The sequence below is a fragment of the Gorilla gorilla genome, chromosome 9 (assembly GCF_029281585.2).
Source record: "Gorilla gorilla gorilla isolate KB3781 chromosome 9, NHGRI_mGorGor1-v2.1_pri, whole genome shotgun sequence".
In the NCBI taxonomy this organism is placed as follows: Eukaryota; Metazoa; Chordata; class Mammalia; order Primates; family Hominidae; genus Gorilla; species Gorilla gorilla.
In genome coordinates, this window is record NC_073233.2 from 65989281 (window position 1) to 66005206 (window position 15926).

General features: G+C 34.6%; 1 protein-coding gene across 1 annotated transcript; it reads right to left on the reverse strand.

Annotated features, from left to right (window-relative positions):
- Positions 1–946: 946 nt before the first annotated feature.
- On the reverse strand, positions 947–1906 carry LOC101154132 (olfactory receptor 5B12-like). Its single transcript, XM_063693706.1, has one exon. It carries the CDS (start codon positions 1904–1906, stop codon positions 947–949), a length of 960 nt encoding a protein of 319 aa, XP_063549776.1.
- Between the last annotated feature and the right edge of the window lie 14020 nt (positions 1907–15926).

Sequence of the window (15926 nt, forward strand, 5' to 3'; positions counted from 1 at the left end):
TTCATTTCCCTGTATCCCACCTGAAAAGATGTCCCCTCACTGTTGATCTTGACTTCAGTGTCTTGTTAGATGTCAAAGTCACAGTTAACAGTTTGGGGAAAAACTTGAGTTCATTTTTCTCTTCTCAATGCTTCCATTCACAGAAATAATCCACACACAAATTTCCAGTTTTAGAAATTCATTTTTTATTTTTATTAAAAATTTACAGAAGCATATATGACAGGAAATGTTGCTGTCCAAGTGTTAGACATCGTTAAACTTCATCTAGAATTCAGATAAGAAAGAGATACAGATATGTTTTTGGACTGATTCTTGCCCTCTGAACTCTGTTTTTGATCTTTGAAATTCAGGAACTAAATACATTTAGATTATACAGTTTTCCTAATTATCCAAATTCACCACTGGAAGCCTCGCAGTTTTTAAGCTCAGGATCCAGATAGATGTGGATAGTGAAAGATACTGCAATGGACTTCTGGATTCACCACAGATGTACTAAAAGAGATTATCTTGGATTAGATCCTAGGATTCTGCCTTTTGAGAATCCCTCAGGGTGATTCACAGCTGCACTAATTTCTAAGAACGATGGCTCCTTGCTGTGTACAAGAACCATGGATTTGTTTTGAATTCTAGGAATTGAGAATATCATTCCGGTATTATACACCTATGAGGCTTACCTGCAAAGCACTTTACACTAATAGTATGATGTAGTGTGAAATTCTATACTATCTAGGATTATAATTTTGATAGTAAAATAGAAGTGGCATTTTATTTCTGGTAAAAGACATCCAAAATTTTCTCTAACCTAATCATATTCCCAAAATATGAATAGAACAGATCTCACGAGTGAAGGAAGTGCTCAGAGAAATTAAAGACAAGAAATAATTAAAATAAAACAAATTATTAGACACTGGAGATCCAGTGAAATTTCAACATGTTTGCAACCAATTTATAAATAATAGGCTAAGCCCAATGAAGACTTTGCTTTTCCAATAACCACCTTGAATGCACTCTGGACTTCTTTGTTCCTCAGGCTATAGACTAGAGGGTTAAGCATGGGGATGACCATGGTGTAGACCACAGATGAGATTTTGTCTGTGTCCATGGAATGAACAGAACTTGGCTGTAAGTACATAAAGGTGATTGTCCCATAGAAGACGGAAACAGTAGTGAGGTGATAGGCACAGGTGGAAAAGGCCTTCTTTTGTCCCTCAGCTGAATGCATCCTCAGGATAGCAATAAAAATAAAAACATAAGAGTTCAAGACAATCAAGAGAGTGAAAAAGATATTAAATGCTGCCAATATGAAGAGCACAATCTCATTTGCGTAAATATCAGAGCAAGAAAGAGCTAAGAGTGGTGGAATGTCACAGAAAAAGTGATTAACCACATTAGAATGACAGAAAGAGAGATGGAAAGTAAAAGCAACATGGATGGAGGACTGAAAGAGTCCACAGATGTAGGAGCCAGTGACTAGCAGGACACACATAGTACTTGTCATGGTTGTGGTGTAATGCAGAGGTTTACACACTGTGCCATGACGGTCCAAAGCCATTGAGGCCAGGAGGAAACTTTCAATAGTGGCAAAGGCTGCAAAGAAGAACATCTGGGTGGCACATGCATTGTAGGATATGATCTTATTTCCCGTGAGAAACTTCACCATTACCTTGGGAGTGACAGCTGAGGTATAAACACTGTCCACCAGAGAGAGGTTGCCAAGGAAAAAGTACATGGGAATGTGGAGCCGGGAGTCCAACAGAATCAACATGATCATCCGAAAGTTCCCAACCAGAGTGGTGAGATAAATGAGAGTAAAGATGATAAATAAAGGGATCTGAAGCTCTAGGACATCTGTTAACCCCACGAGAACGAATTCTGTCACTTCTGAAATGTTATCCATCAAAGTCATTTGGGAATTATCCTGAGAGGTACCTATGAGACGAAAAAACACAAAATTATGCTAACTGAACACTGTCATGGGAGCTAAAGTGTGGCCAGGTCTCTTGCTCACATGTCAGCTTCCTGTCCAGTGCAGGAGTCTATGTGCAAGACACTGGACCAGATTCTGGGTAGGGGTGGGTTGAGTGAGGCCATTAATGCTGAAGTGGTGTGGGTACTGGAATATCTCTACTGACCATGACTGGCTCAGTGGTCTGTATTATATCTCTGGGGCACATTTCAGCTTTCCTAGTGTATGATATACTCTATTACACTAAATCACACAGCACTCTTTTTCACTACTTGCCATATCTTTGAAGCCCTCTTGTTTACATAAAAATCTTACTCAACAGAAAGTGAAATACAGGAAATATTTGATCATTCTTTGGTACCTGATGCTGACAAGTCCTGTCACATGCAGTTCCCATCTCTCATAGACACCTTAACAATCTGTTCTTAATAGCTGAAAACATGCAAAAATTCAGGGCCCTTCTCTAGGGACACCCACACTTTTCTGCCTAATTTATCAGGGCCTTTAATTGGGTGCTTCACTGGCCACTAAAGGAAACTGCAAGATCTGTGATGCACATTCGTATTGATGTGTTGGTGTCACTCAGTAACTAAAAAACCAAAGGAGCAGTTTTCAAAAGGTTGAAGCAAAGCTTTAGGTGTTTTCTCTTCATCTCATAATCTTTTTTTTTTTCTTATGGGCTGATGTTTTCATCTCCCACCATCACCCATGTCTTTGCATTATTTGTGGGGAGGGAGAATAGGGGAAGATTGAAAAAGTCACTTTTGTTCTCCTATAGAAACTCTGTGCCCTTAATCAAGTCACAGACCTCCTGCTGTATTACATAGCGTATCTGGTGATACTTACTTCCAGTGGTGGATCAGGTGACATCTTACTCTGTTGCCATGTTTATGGTACTGAGAGGCCCTTTCAATTCAAGGGACCTTCTGAATCTGCAGTCTTGAGTCACAGTTGTTTCTTTTGGTTTAATAATCTTTCATATTCAAGGCAGGTGATAATATAGCCCTTACTGAGAATAGCCAAGGTGAAAATCATTCTCCAACTGTCTCGTATGCTTTTCTGCTCTTATGTGACAATGAATTTGAAGGTTCTTTGAAAATTATAAAACATACTAACAATTTTAATTAGGCAATCTGAGCCATTACTTTTTATAGCTCATTGCATCTCTTCTTGGTTACTGCAGTATAAGCAGCCAATATTGAGTTTCCAAACTTTAATGTTTCTAAAATAAATAACCTAATATTTGATATCCCCAAATAGATGTTGAAAGTGTTACAACTCCTGAAATTCAGAAAGGGTGGTAAGATCTTTGCACTGCTATGTGTATAGCACATTCTAAATAAAAGCAAATTAGGAAGTATGGTCTCCCTTTTGAGTATAACCGTCACCCCAACCATTTATACAAGTCATCAGAGGGTAATGAGTGTGGAAATCTGGGTGCTGTAGAGCAGCTTAGTAGAGCGGAAGGAGCAGTGGACAAGGAGTCAGAAGACAGCTAGCCAGCAGGGTGTCTATGGTAGACTCTAACTGCTGAAGCCTTTATTTTCCTTTTGTGTATTTGTTCGTAAAGAAAAATGATTAGACCTTCTAGCACCCCTTGCAATTCTAACTGGCTATGATTGTGAGGGGTTTTTTTTTTTTTGATACTTACTTTTATCCTAGGAACAGACAAATTGAGGATACAAAGAAGAGGGTATGGAAAACCTTCAAGTCCAGACCATTGACTGGAAATCCACATCCAGAAAAGCATCATGCTAGAGAAACTCCCCACCTGTGGAACTCTATGTTGTGGAACATAATCTAGGCTGTGCTCTTACAAATATCAAGGCAGTGGCAGAGACCAGTCTCAGGAGAAACATTTAGCATCCTGCCAGTGGATATCTCAGGAGGTTCCTGATCCCAGGTTGGCCCTCCCCATCTGACCTTGACTGAAGACAGCAGAGGATAATTTGCATTTGGGCTGGGAATGCTTATGAAGACATGGAGAAATGGAAGCTTAGAGGGAAGAGCCTCCAATCATCAAATCATCAGTGCCATAGCCATGTTAAGGAGCAAAAATAAAAGCCTCACTAAAATATCTAGCTAAGGTAATGTCAGGACCTCATGCAAACTTTCTCATATCTAGCTTTTTCTCAAATGTCTAGTGATCTCCCCAGGATTTTCTTTGATTTTTGTTTTCTATTTTTTAAAAACAAAATACCTATTTGTCTTACAACTAGAGTGGTCTGGGGATCTTTTTCCTTACTTTTCAACCTAAGGAAATGAATCCATTCTTTCTTCTGCATAGTTGCCTCTGATCCCACCAACCACAAGAAAGAATTATCTCTCTTTTATCAATGCAGTCAAATGTAGTTATTATAAATGTGAGCTCTGTGGTCATGTGGCTTAGCTTCAATCCTAGTCCTGTCACCTTTTGCAATGTGACCTTGGCCAAATTATTTAATCTCTCCAAACTTCAGTATGTCACCTATATAAAGGAGATAATAAGATAATTATCCTATGTATCTCATAGGAGAATCATAAAGATGAAATGAGATGATATATATACAAAGTAGGTCATGATATCTGGAATATATCAAAAGATCAATGCATTTAAGTACCACTATTTCATCATAAATTAAAAACTACTATCTCATGTGGAACAAAAATTGTGGTGCTCAAACATTACACCTGCTCCTCACATTTCCCTGTCCCTTTGCAACTAGGTAGAACCATGAACTAGCTCTATAAAATGGACTGGAGAAGAAGCAGTATGTGTTATTTTGGGGTTGAAGTATAGAAAAGCCCAAGCAAAACCATCCATTTGCCTCTCCCTCTGCTATGGTAACTGGAGAGTCTGCATCTTCCAGAGAATGTGGCTACAGAGGGCAAAACTTCCATTGGCCTGGGTATTTGAGTAAACATGTGGAGAGAGACTGCCCCTTTCCTAGACAAACTGTGATGCACATATATTAGCAGAAGTAATAAATAAATATTTGTAGTTTTAAATTATTGGACTTTTGAGTTTATTTGTTATGGCGGTGTAACTTAGTCTCCCCAGTCTATTATGTATAATAAACTATGTACATTTTGTTGTCTATGTATTTTATTTTTTTGAACAAATGATATGCTCTTGGGAACCACTCTCCTTATCATTCATTTCTTGTTTCTTTATATAATAGGCTTATTGTGATATAATTAACTGACCATAAAATTTATCCATTTAAAATATAAAATTCAATGATTTTTTTGTATACTTTGGGTTATGCATCTATCACCACAATCAATTTTAGAACATTTTTAAAACCTGAAAAAAAAATCTTGTACTGATTGGCAGTCACTCCCATTTTCTTCCGCCCGCCAACCCACCTCAAGCTTTAGAAAACCACTTATCTAATTTCTGTCTCTATATATTTGTTTAACATGAACATTGCAGCTAACTAGAATCATACAATATGTCGTCATTTGCGACTGTCTTCTTTTACTTAGAATAATGTTTTTAAGGTTTATCCATTTTGTAGCATTTATCATTACTTCATTTCTTTTTATTGCTGAATAATATTATGTTGTAAGGACATACCATATTTTATCTATCCATTCTTTAGTTGATGGACATTTTTATTGCTTCTACTTTTGGCAATTTTGAACTATGCAATTTGTATGATTTTTTTGTGTAGACATATGCTTTCATTTCTTTAGGGTGCACACCTGAGCTAAATTTCTGGATCATGTGATAACTCTTATGTTTAAGCTTTTGAGGAGCTGTTTTTCAAACATGTTTTTCAGACTATTTTTCAAACAAGCTACACTATTTTACATTTCCAACAGTGATGTTTTAGGGTTACTATTTTTCTACACCCTTTCCAACACTTACTACTATCCATCCTTTTTATTTTAGCCATTCTACTGGAAAGTGATATTCATCGTGGTTCCGATTTGTATTTCCCAATTGGCTAATGATGTTGAGCATCTTTTCATGTGCTAATTGGACATTTGTATATGTACTTTAGAAAAATGCCTATTCATATATTTGCCCATTTATTATCTTTTTATTATTGATATAAGAAATTTTAATATATTCTAAATACAAGACCTTCATAAGATTTGAAAATATTTTCTCCTGCTCTGTGGGTAGATACTACTTTCTTGATGTTTCCCTCTAGAACAAAAAATATACTAATTTTGATGAAATCTAATGTACCTATTTTTTCTTTTGCTGTTCTGCTTTTAGTGTTGTATGTAAAAAGTCTTTTCCCAACTAAAATTCACAAAGATTTACTTCTCTATTTTCTCCTAAGAGTATTACAGGTGTAGCTCTTAACATTTATGCCTATAGTTTAAGTTAATTTTTGCACGTGGTGTGAAGAAAGGATTCAACTTCATATGTTTTCCTTGCAATATTTTTATTGAGATATTATTCACAATCTAAAATTCATCATTTTAAAGTGCACAATCTGTTTTTTCATGTTCATAATGTTTTGTACCCATCACAAATATCTTATTTCATAACATTTCTATCACCACAAAAAATAATTCCATATATGTTAGTTGTTACCTCCATTCCTCTTATCCCCAAATCCGCTGTCAATGAGTAATCGAATTTCTGTTTCTATTGATTTGCCTATTCTAGATATTGAATATAAGTGGAATTATATAATATTTGTCTTTTGGTATCTGGATTCTTTTACTTGGCATAATATCTTTAAAGTTCTTCCATGCTGTAACACATGTCAGTACTTTGTTCTTTTTTATGACTGAATAATATTACATTTTATGAATATACCACATTTAATTCATGTATTCATCGGTTGATGAATATTTAGGTTCTTTTCACCTTTTGGCAATTTTGAATATGCTGCTATGAACACTCATATGCAAATTTTGCCTGATCATATGTTTTCATTTCTCTTCGATATATACCTAGAAGCAAAATCATCGGGTCATATATGGTAACTGTGTTTAACATTTTGCGGACTGCCAAACCATAGCTGCTGGACTGCTTTACATCCCCCTCCCCTGCAAGATATTAGGGTTCCTATTTCTCCACAATAACTCAAAAATTTGTTGTGTCCATTTCCTTCATTACTGCCATCCTAGCAGGTATAAAGTGATATCTTACTGTGGATTTTTTTTTTTCTTACAGAGTCTCACTCTTTCACTCAGGCTGAAGTGCAATAGTGCAATCACTGCTCATTGCAGCCTTAAACTTTTGGGCTCAAGCACTCCTCCTACCTCAGCCTCCAGAGTAGCTGAGACTACAGACACGCACCACTACAATTGGCTAATTTTTTGATTTTTTTGTAGAGATGAGATATCACTACGTTGCCCAGGCTCGTCTTGAATTTCCAGTCCCAAGCGGTCCTCCCACCTAGGCCTCCCAAAGTGCTGGGATTGCAAGCATGAACCACCATACTGCCTTACTATGGATTTGATTTGCTTTTACTAAAGATACTGAACATCTTTTTCTGTGTTTATTGGACATTGGTGTGTCTTCTTTGGAGCAATATACATTCAAATATACTGCCCATTCTAAAATTTGGCTACTTATCTTTCTAATGTTAAGTTGTAAGCATTCTATGTGTATTCTGGATACTAGTTCCTTATCAAAATGCTGTATTCGATTACTGATAAAAGAAGCCTTTATCTTAGATACAGTTATAAATGAAATTGCTTTCTTAATCTCATTTTCAAATTGTTCATTGCTAGTGTATAAAAACACAAGTGATTTTTTTCATGTTGCTTTTGTACCTTGCAAACTTAGTTAAATTCATTTATTAGCTTCTTGCTTCTTGGTCCTCATCTCAGGGAGAAAGCTTTCAGTTCTTCCATCATTGAATATGAGGTTAGCCTTGAATTTTTTATAAATACCCTTGAAAAGTTGAGGAGGTTCTATTTATTCCTAGATTTCGGTTTTTTTTTTTTTTAATTCTTAACAGGGTGTTAGATTTTGTTAAATGCAATTTTGCATCAATTGTGATGATCATGTGATTTTTTTCCTTCTTCAAATAATGTAGTGTATTACATTGATTGATTTTCTCATGTTGAGGCACCCTTGCATTCCTGGGATAAATATTTCTTGGTTATAGTACATAATCATTTTAATATACTGTTTGATTTGGTTTGCTAATATTTTGTTAAAAATATGCATTTATATTAGTAAGGGATATTTCTTCATAATTTTCTTTTCTTGTGATGTCTTTATTTGGCTTTGATGTCAGGGCAAAGCTTTCTTCAGATAATAAGTTGGAATGTGTTCCCTTCTCTGTATTTTGGAATTTTAGAAGGATTGATGTAATTTTTTTTTTAAATGTGTAGTGGAATTCACTAGGGAAGCCATCTGGTCCTGGATTTTTCTTTTATGGATGGTTTTTTATTACTGATTTAATCTCTTTACTTGAGACACGTCCATTCGATAAGATTTTGTATTTCTTCCTGAGTCATTTCAGGTAATTTTTATGTTTCTAGGAATTTATTTTAATTACTGCCTAATATATTTGTACACAATTGTTAGTCAAATCTCTTATAATCCTTTAAATTTCTATAAGGTCAGTAGTAATATCACCACATTTATTTTGGGTGTTAGTTATTTGTGTCTTCTTTTTTTCTTTGTCAATAAAATAAAAATTTTTCATTTTTTAAGTTTTTCAAATAACCGACTTTTGGTTTCAATGATTCTTTTACTTGTTTTTCTGTTCTCAGTTTTATTTATCTCTGTGCTAATCTTTGTTATTTCCTACCTTTTGCTAGCTTTGGGTTTAGCTTTCTCTTCTTTTTCTAGTTTCTCATGGCGCAAAATTAGTTTAATGATTTTAGACTTATTTCTTTTTAATGTAGGCATTTACAGCTTTAAATTTCCTGCTGACCACTGGTTTTGCTACATACTACATGCTTTGTTATACTGTTTTTATTTTAATAATTACTAAGAATTTTATAATTTTTCTTAAGGTCTATTTTTGAGCCATTGATTGTTTTTTAAATTTAACTTTTATTTTAAGTTCAGGGGTACATGTGCAGGCTTGTTATATAGGTAAACTTTTGTCATGAGGGTTTGCTGTATAGAATATTTTGTCACCAAGGTATTAAACTTAGTACTCACTAGTTATTTTTTTCTGATTTTCTCCCTCCTCCCACCGTTCACCTTTCGATAGGCCCCAGTGTGGTTTGTTTACCTCTTTGTGTCCATGTTTTCTCATCATTTAGCTCCTACTTATAAGTGAGAACATGCTATATTTGGTTTTCTCTTCCTGTGTTAGTTTGCTGAGGATAATGACTTCCAGCTCCATCTTGTTCCTGCAAAGGACATGATCTCATTCTTTTTCATGGCTTCATAGTATTCCATGGCATATATGTACTACATTTTCTTTATCCAGTCTATGAGTCTACCATTGAGGGGCATTTAGGTTGATTCAGTGTCTTTGCTATTGTGAATAGTGCTGCAATGAACATATGCACATATATGTCTTTATAATAGAACAGTGTATATTTCTTTGAGTATATACCCAGTAATGGGATCACTGGGTTGAATGGTATTTCTGTTTTTAGGTCTTTGAGGAATTGCCACACTGCCTTCCAAAATGGTTACACTAATATGCACTCCCACCAAGAGTGCATAAATATTCCTTTTTCTCCCACAACCACACCAGCATCTTTTTTTTTTTTTTACTTTTTAATAATAGGCATTCTGACTGGTGTGAGATGGTATCTCATTGTGGTTTTCATTTGTATTTCTCTAATAAGTAATGATGAGCTTTTTTTTCATATGATTGTGGGTCACATGTATGTCTTCTTTTGAAAAGTGCCTGTTTTTTTTGTTTGTTTGTTTGTTTTTGTAAATTTAAGTTCCTTATGGATGCTGGATAGTGCATAGTTTGCAAAAAATTTCTCCCATTCTGTAGGTTATCTGTTCACTTTGTTGATAGATGTCTTTGCTGTGTATAACCTCTTTAGTTTAATTAAATTCCATTTGTCAATTTTTGCTTTTGTTGTGATTGCTTTTGCAATCCTTATCATGAAATCCTTGCTTCTGTGTCCAAATTGCTGTTGCCTAGGTTGTCTTCCAGGGTTTTTATAGTTTCAGGTTTCACATTTAAGTCTTTAATCCATCTTGAGTTAATTTTTGTATATGGTGTAAGGAAAGGGTCCAGTTTCAATCTTCTGCATATGGCTGGCTAGCCAGTTATTGCGGCACCATTTATTGAATAGGCAATGCTTTCCCATTGCTTGTTTTTGTCAGGTTTGCTGAAGATCAGGTATATATAGGTGTGTGGCCTTATTTCTGGGTTCTTTCTGTTCCATCGGTCTATGTGTCTGTTTTTGTACTAGTACCATGCTGTTTTGGCTACTGTAGCCTTGTAGTATAGTTTGAAGTCAGGTAATGTGATGCCTCTGGTTTTGTTATTTTTCCTTAGGATTGCATTTTTTTCATATGCTTGTTGGCCATGTGTATGTCTTCTTTGTACTTTGTACTTTGCTCACTTTTTAATAAGGTTGTTTGTTTTTTGCTTGTTAATTTGTTTAAATTTGTTATAGATTCTGGATATTAGACCTTTATTGGATGCATAGTTTGCAAGAATTTTCTTCTGTTCTGTGAGTTGTCTTCTTACTCTGTTGATAGTTTCTTTTCCTGTGCAGAAGCTCTAGTTTAATTAGGTCTTATTTTTAAATTTTTGTTTTTATTTCAATTGCTTTTGGCATCTTCATCATGAAACACTAGTTAAGGCCTATGTCCATAATGGTATTTCCTAGGTTTTGTTTTAGGTATTACATTTACATCTTTAATTGATTTTTGTATATGGTGTAAGGAAGGGGTCCAGTTCCAATCTTCTGCATATAGCTAGTCAGTTATCCCTGCACTATTTATTGAATAGGGAGTCCTTTCCCATTGCTTGTTTTTGTCAGCTTGGTCAAAGATCAGATAGTTGTAGGTGTATGGCTTTACTTCTGGGCTCTCTGCTCTGTTTCATTGGTGTGTGTGTCCTTTTTTTTGTGTGTGTGTGTCAGTACCATGCTGTCTTGACTACCACAGTCTTGTAGGATAGTTTGAAATTGGGTAACATGATGCCTCCATCTTTATTCTTTCTTCTTGGGATTGCTTTGGATATTCGGGCTTTTTTGGGGGTTCCATATGAATTGTGAACAGTTTTTCCTAATTCTGTGAAGTATTTCATTAATTGATTGACAGGAATAGCATTAAATCTATAAATTGCTTTGGGAAGTATGGCCATTTTAACAATATTGATTCTTTGTATCCATGAGCATAGAATGTTTTTCAATTTGTTTGTTATCAATAACATCTTTTAGCAGTGTCTTGTAACTCATTGTAGAGATCTCTCCCCACCCTGGCTAGCTGTATTCCTAGCTACTTTATTCTTTTTGTGGCTATTGCAAACATGATTGCATTCTTGATTTCACTCTCAGCTCGGACATTGTTGGTATGTAGTCCTAATTACATTGATTTTGTATCCTAAAAATTTTCTAAAATTGTTTATAAGATCTAGGAGCTTTTAGACAGATACTATGGGGTTTTCTCAGTATAGAATCATATTGTCTGCCAACAGCGTTACTTTGGCCTCCTCTCTTTCCATTTGAATGCCTTTTATTTCTTTTTCTTGCCTAGTTGCTGTGGCTAGGACTTCCAGTACTATGTTGAATAGGAGTAGTGAGAGTTGACATCCTTGTCTTGCTCCAGTTCTCAAGGGAAATGCTTCCAACTTTTGCTGATACAGTATGATGTTAGCTGTGGCTATGTCATAAATGGCTCTTATTATTTTGAAGTATGTTCTTTTAATGCCTATTTTTGAGAGTTTTTAACATGAAGTGTTGAATTTTATCAAAACCATTTATCAAAACCATTACAACACTTGAGAGGATTATGAGGTTTTGTTTTAATTCTCTATATGTGATGAATCATATTTATTGATTTGCCAACCAACCTTACATCCCAGGAGTAAAGCCTACTTTATCATTGTAGATTAGCTTTGTGATGTCCTCTTGGATTTGGTTTGCTAGTATTTTGCATCTACATTTATCAAATTTTTCAGCTTGAAGTTTTCTTTTTTTATTGTTGTGTCTTTGCTAGGTTTTGATATCCAAAGGATGCTGGTGTTATAAAATGAATTAAGAAGCCTTTTCTCAATTTTTTAGAATAGTTTCAGTAAGAATGGTATAATCTCATCTTTATACATCTAGGATAATTCAGCAGTGAATTTTTCTGGTGCTGGGCTTTTTCTGGTTGGTAGGCTTTTATTGCTGATTCTATTTGGGGTCTTGTTTTTGGTCTGTTTAGGGTTTCAGTTTCTTCCTGTTTCAGTCTTGGAAGGTTGTTTGTTTCCAGGAATTTCTCCCTTTCATGTGTTTTCTGTTTTGTATGCGTAGAAGTGTTTATAATAGTGTCTGAATATTTTTTCTATTTCTGTTGGGTTGGTGGTGATTCTGCCTTTGTCATTACTGATTTTCTTTATTTGTATCTTCTGTCTTTTTTCATTAGTCTAGCTGTCTTTCATTCTTATTTATTCTTTCAAAAAACAAACCTTTTGTTTTGTTGATCTTTTTTATATTTTTTCATGTCTCAATTTCCTTGCTCTTTTTGGTTATTATTTGCCTTCTGCTAGCTCTAGGATTTGTTTGCTCTTGTTTTTCTCACTTTTCAGGTGTGATGTTAGGTTGTTAATTTGAAATATCTCTAATTTTTTATGTGGGCATTTAGAGCTATAAATTTCCCTCTTAACACTGCTTTATTTCTGTCCCAGAGATTCTGGTGTTACATGTTTGTTCTCACAGGTTTCAAATAATTTCTTGATTTCTGTCTTAATTTCATTGTTTACCCAGAAGTTATTCAGGAGCATGGGGTTTAATTTCCATGTAATTGTATGGTTTTGAGCAATCTTCTTAGTGTTGATTTCTATTTTTATTGTGTTGTGATCTGATAATGTGTTCTATATGATATTGCTTTTTTTTAAATTTTGCTGAGGATGATTTTATAGCAAATTTTGTGGTCGATTTTAGAATATATGCCATGTGCAGATGACAAGAACGTATATTCTGTTGCTTTTGGGTGAAGAGCTCTTTAGATGTCTGTTCAGTCCATTTTGTCAAGTGTTGAGTTCAGGTTGGTTTTTTTGTTTTGTTTTTTTTTGTAGAGAGGGGGTTTTGCCATGTTTCCCAGGCTTGTCTTGAACTCTTGGACTCAAGTAATCTGCCCACCTCAGCCTCCCAAAGTGCTGGGATTGCAGGTGTGAACCACTGCATCCAACCAGGTCTGAGATATCTTTGTTAGTTTTCTGCTTCAGTGACCTAACACTGAAGTGTGTTGTTGATGTCTCCTACTATTTTTGTGTGGTTGTCTAAGTTTCTTTGTAGGTCTCTAAGAGCTTGGTTTGTGAATTTGAGTGCTCTTGTTTTGGGAGCACATATATTTAGGGGAGTTAAGTCTTGTTGAATTAAATCTTTTACTATTATAATGCCTTTTTTGTCTTTTGTATTATTATTGATTTAAAGTCTGTCTTGTCTAAAATTAGAATTGCCAACCCTGCTTTTTGGTTTTTTGTTTGTTTGCTTGGTATATTTTTCTCCATCTCTTTACTTTGAGCCTATGATTGTCATTGCAAGTGAGGTGGATCTCTTGCAGACAGCATACCACTGGGTCTTGCTTCTTTATTCAACTTGCCACTCTGTGCTTTTTAATCGGGGGCATTTAGCCCATTTACATTCAAGGTTAATATTGATATGCATGGATTGGATCCTGTCATGATGTCAGCTGGTTATTAAGTAGACTTGACTTTTAGTTGCTTTATGGTGTCAATGGTCTATGTACTTAAGGGTGTTTTTGTGGTGGCTAGTAACAGTATTTCATTTCCGTATTTAGCACTCCCTTAAGGACTACTTATAAGGCAGATTACTTGCCTGTCTGAAAAGGATCTTATGTCTCCCTCACTTATGAAACTTAGTTTGGCTGGTTATAAAATGCTTGGTTGGGGTTTCTTTTCTTTAAGAATGCATGTCCACTGTTTACCTGATGGGGTTTCTTTCATAGGTGCCCACTCCTTCTGTCTAGCTGCCTTTAATGTTATCTTTTTTCATGTTGACTTTGGAGAATCTGATACCTATGTGTCTTAAGGATGGTCATCTTGTATAGTGTAGTATTTCACAGGGGTTCTCTGCATTTCCTGAGTTTGAATGTTGGCCTCATTAGTGGGATTGGAAAAATTTTCATGGATAATATCCTCAAATATGTATTCCATGTTTCTTTCTTTCTCACCCTCTCTTTTAGGGATGCCAATAGTCTTAGATTTGGTCTCTTTACATAATTCCGTATTTCTCAGAGGTTATATTCATTTTTTTTCTTTATTTTTTTCCAACTGAGTTAATTCAGAGAACCATTCTTCAAACTCTGAGATTCTTTTCTCAAGTTGGTTTTTTCTGCTGTTAATACTTGTGATTGTATTGTGAAATTCTTGAAATGAATTTTTCAGCTCTATCAGATCAGTTTGGTTGTTTTATAAAAAACATGGCAAATTTGAATTTCAGCTTCTGTGTCACTTTATTGTATTATTTAGATTCCTTGAATTGGGTTTCAACTTTCTCCTGAATCTTGGTAATCTTCATTCCTATTTGTAGTCCAAATTCTATGTTTGTCCTTTCAGACAAATTACCACAGTAAGTATAACATTATGATGAGTAAGATGTTAGCTGGGGGTTTTCACACAGACTGTACTGTCTTGAGGTACATTCCTTCTATACATAGTTTCTGTAGTGTTTTTATTATCATGAAAGGATGTTGAATTTTATCAAGTGCCTTTTCTGCAATGATTGAAATGATCATATAATTTTTATCCTTTATTATGTTAATGTGGTATGTTTACAGAATTGATTTTTGTATGTTGAATCATCTTTGCATTCTAGGGATAAATCTCACTTAATCATGGTGAATGATCCTATTAAGGTGCTGGTGAATCTGGTTTGCTAGTATTTTGGTTTGAATAGATTTTTCATCTATGTTAATCAGGAATATTCATCTGTAATTTTCTTTTCTTGTAGTGTCCTTGTTTGGTTTTAGTATCCAGGTAATGCTGGCCTTCTAAAATGAATTTAAAAGCATCTTTTATTCTTCAATATTTTGAAAGAATTTGAGAAAGATTCATATTAGTTCTTTAAATGTTTGGTAGATTTCAACAGTGAAGCCAACAGTTTCTGAGCTGTCCTTTGATGGGAGAATTTTTATTATTTATTCAATATCTCTACTTGTTATTGGTCTGTTCAGATTTTCTACTTCTTCATGATTCAATCTTGGTAGGCTGTATGAGTCTAGGAATTTATTCTTTGTTTTAGGTTATCTGATTTGTTGGCATATAATTGTTTACAGTAGTCACTGATGATCCTTTGCATTTCTTTGGTATTAGTTCTGGCATCTCTTATCTCTAAATTTTAGTCTTCTTTATTTTTGTCTTAATTAGTCTAGATGAAGGTTTGTCAATTTTCTTAATCTTTTCAAGAAACCAACTATTACTTTTGTTGATCATTTTTAGTCTCTAAATTATTTATCACTGCTCTGATCTTTAAAATTTCCTTGCTTTTACTAATTTTGGGCTTATAGTATTCTTCTTTTTCCTAATTTCTTAAGGTGTAAAATTATATTGTTTACGTAAATTATTTCTTCTTTTTTGGATGAAATGAAATATTTGTTGCTATGAACTTCCCCCTTAGAACTGCATTTGTTATATCCCATTAGCTTTGGTAAATTGTTTTTCCATTTTTATTTGCCTCAAGATATTTTATAATTTATCTTTTAATTTATTCTTTGACTAATTAGTTGTTGAGGAGCATGCTGTTTAATTTCCATGTATTTGTGAACTTTCTGAAGTTCTGTCCATAATTGATTTCATACCATTGTGGTTGGAAAGATACCTGCTATAATTTCAACCTTCTTACACTTATTAATACTTTTTTGTAACCTAAGATATGATCTACCCCTGGAGAATGTTCT

What these genes read in the sequence shown, in the direction of transcription:
- LOC101154132 (XM_063693706.1), bottom strand. Translation starts at nt 1,906, where the DNA reads ATGACTTTGATGGATAACATTTCAGAAGTGACAGAATTCGTTCTCGTG.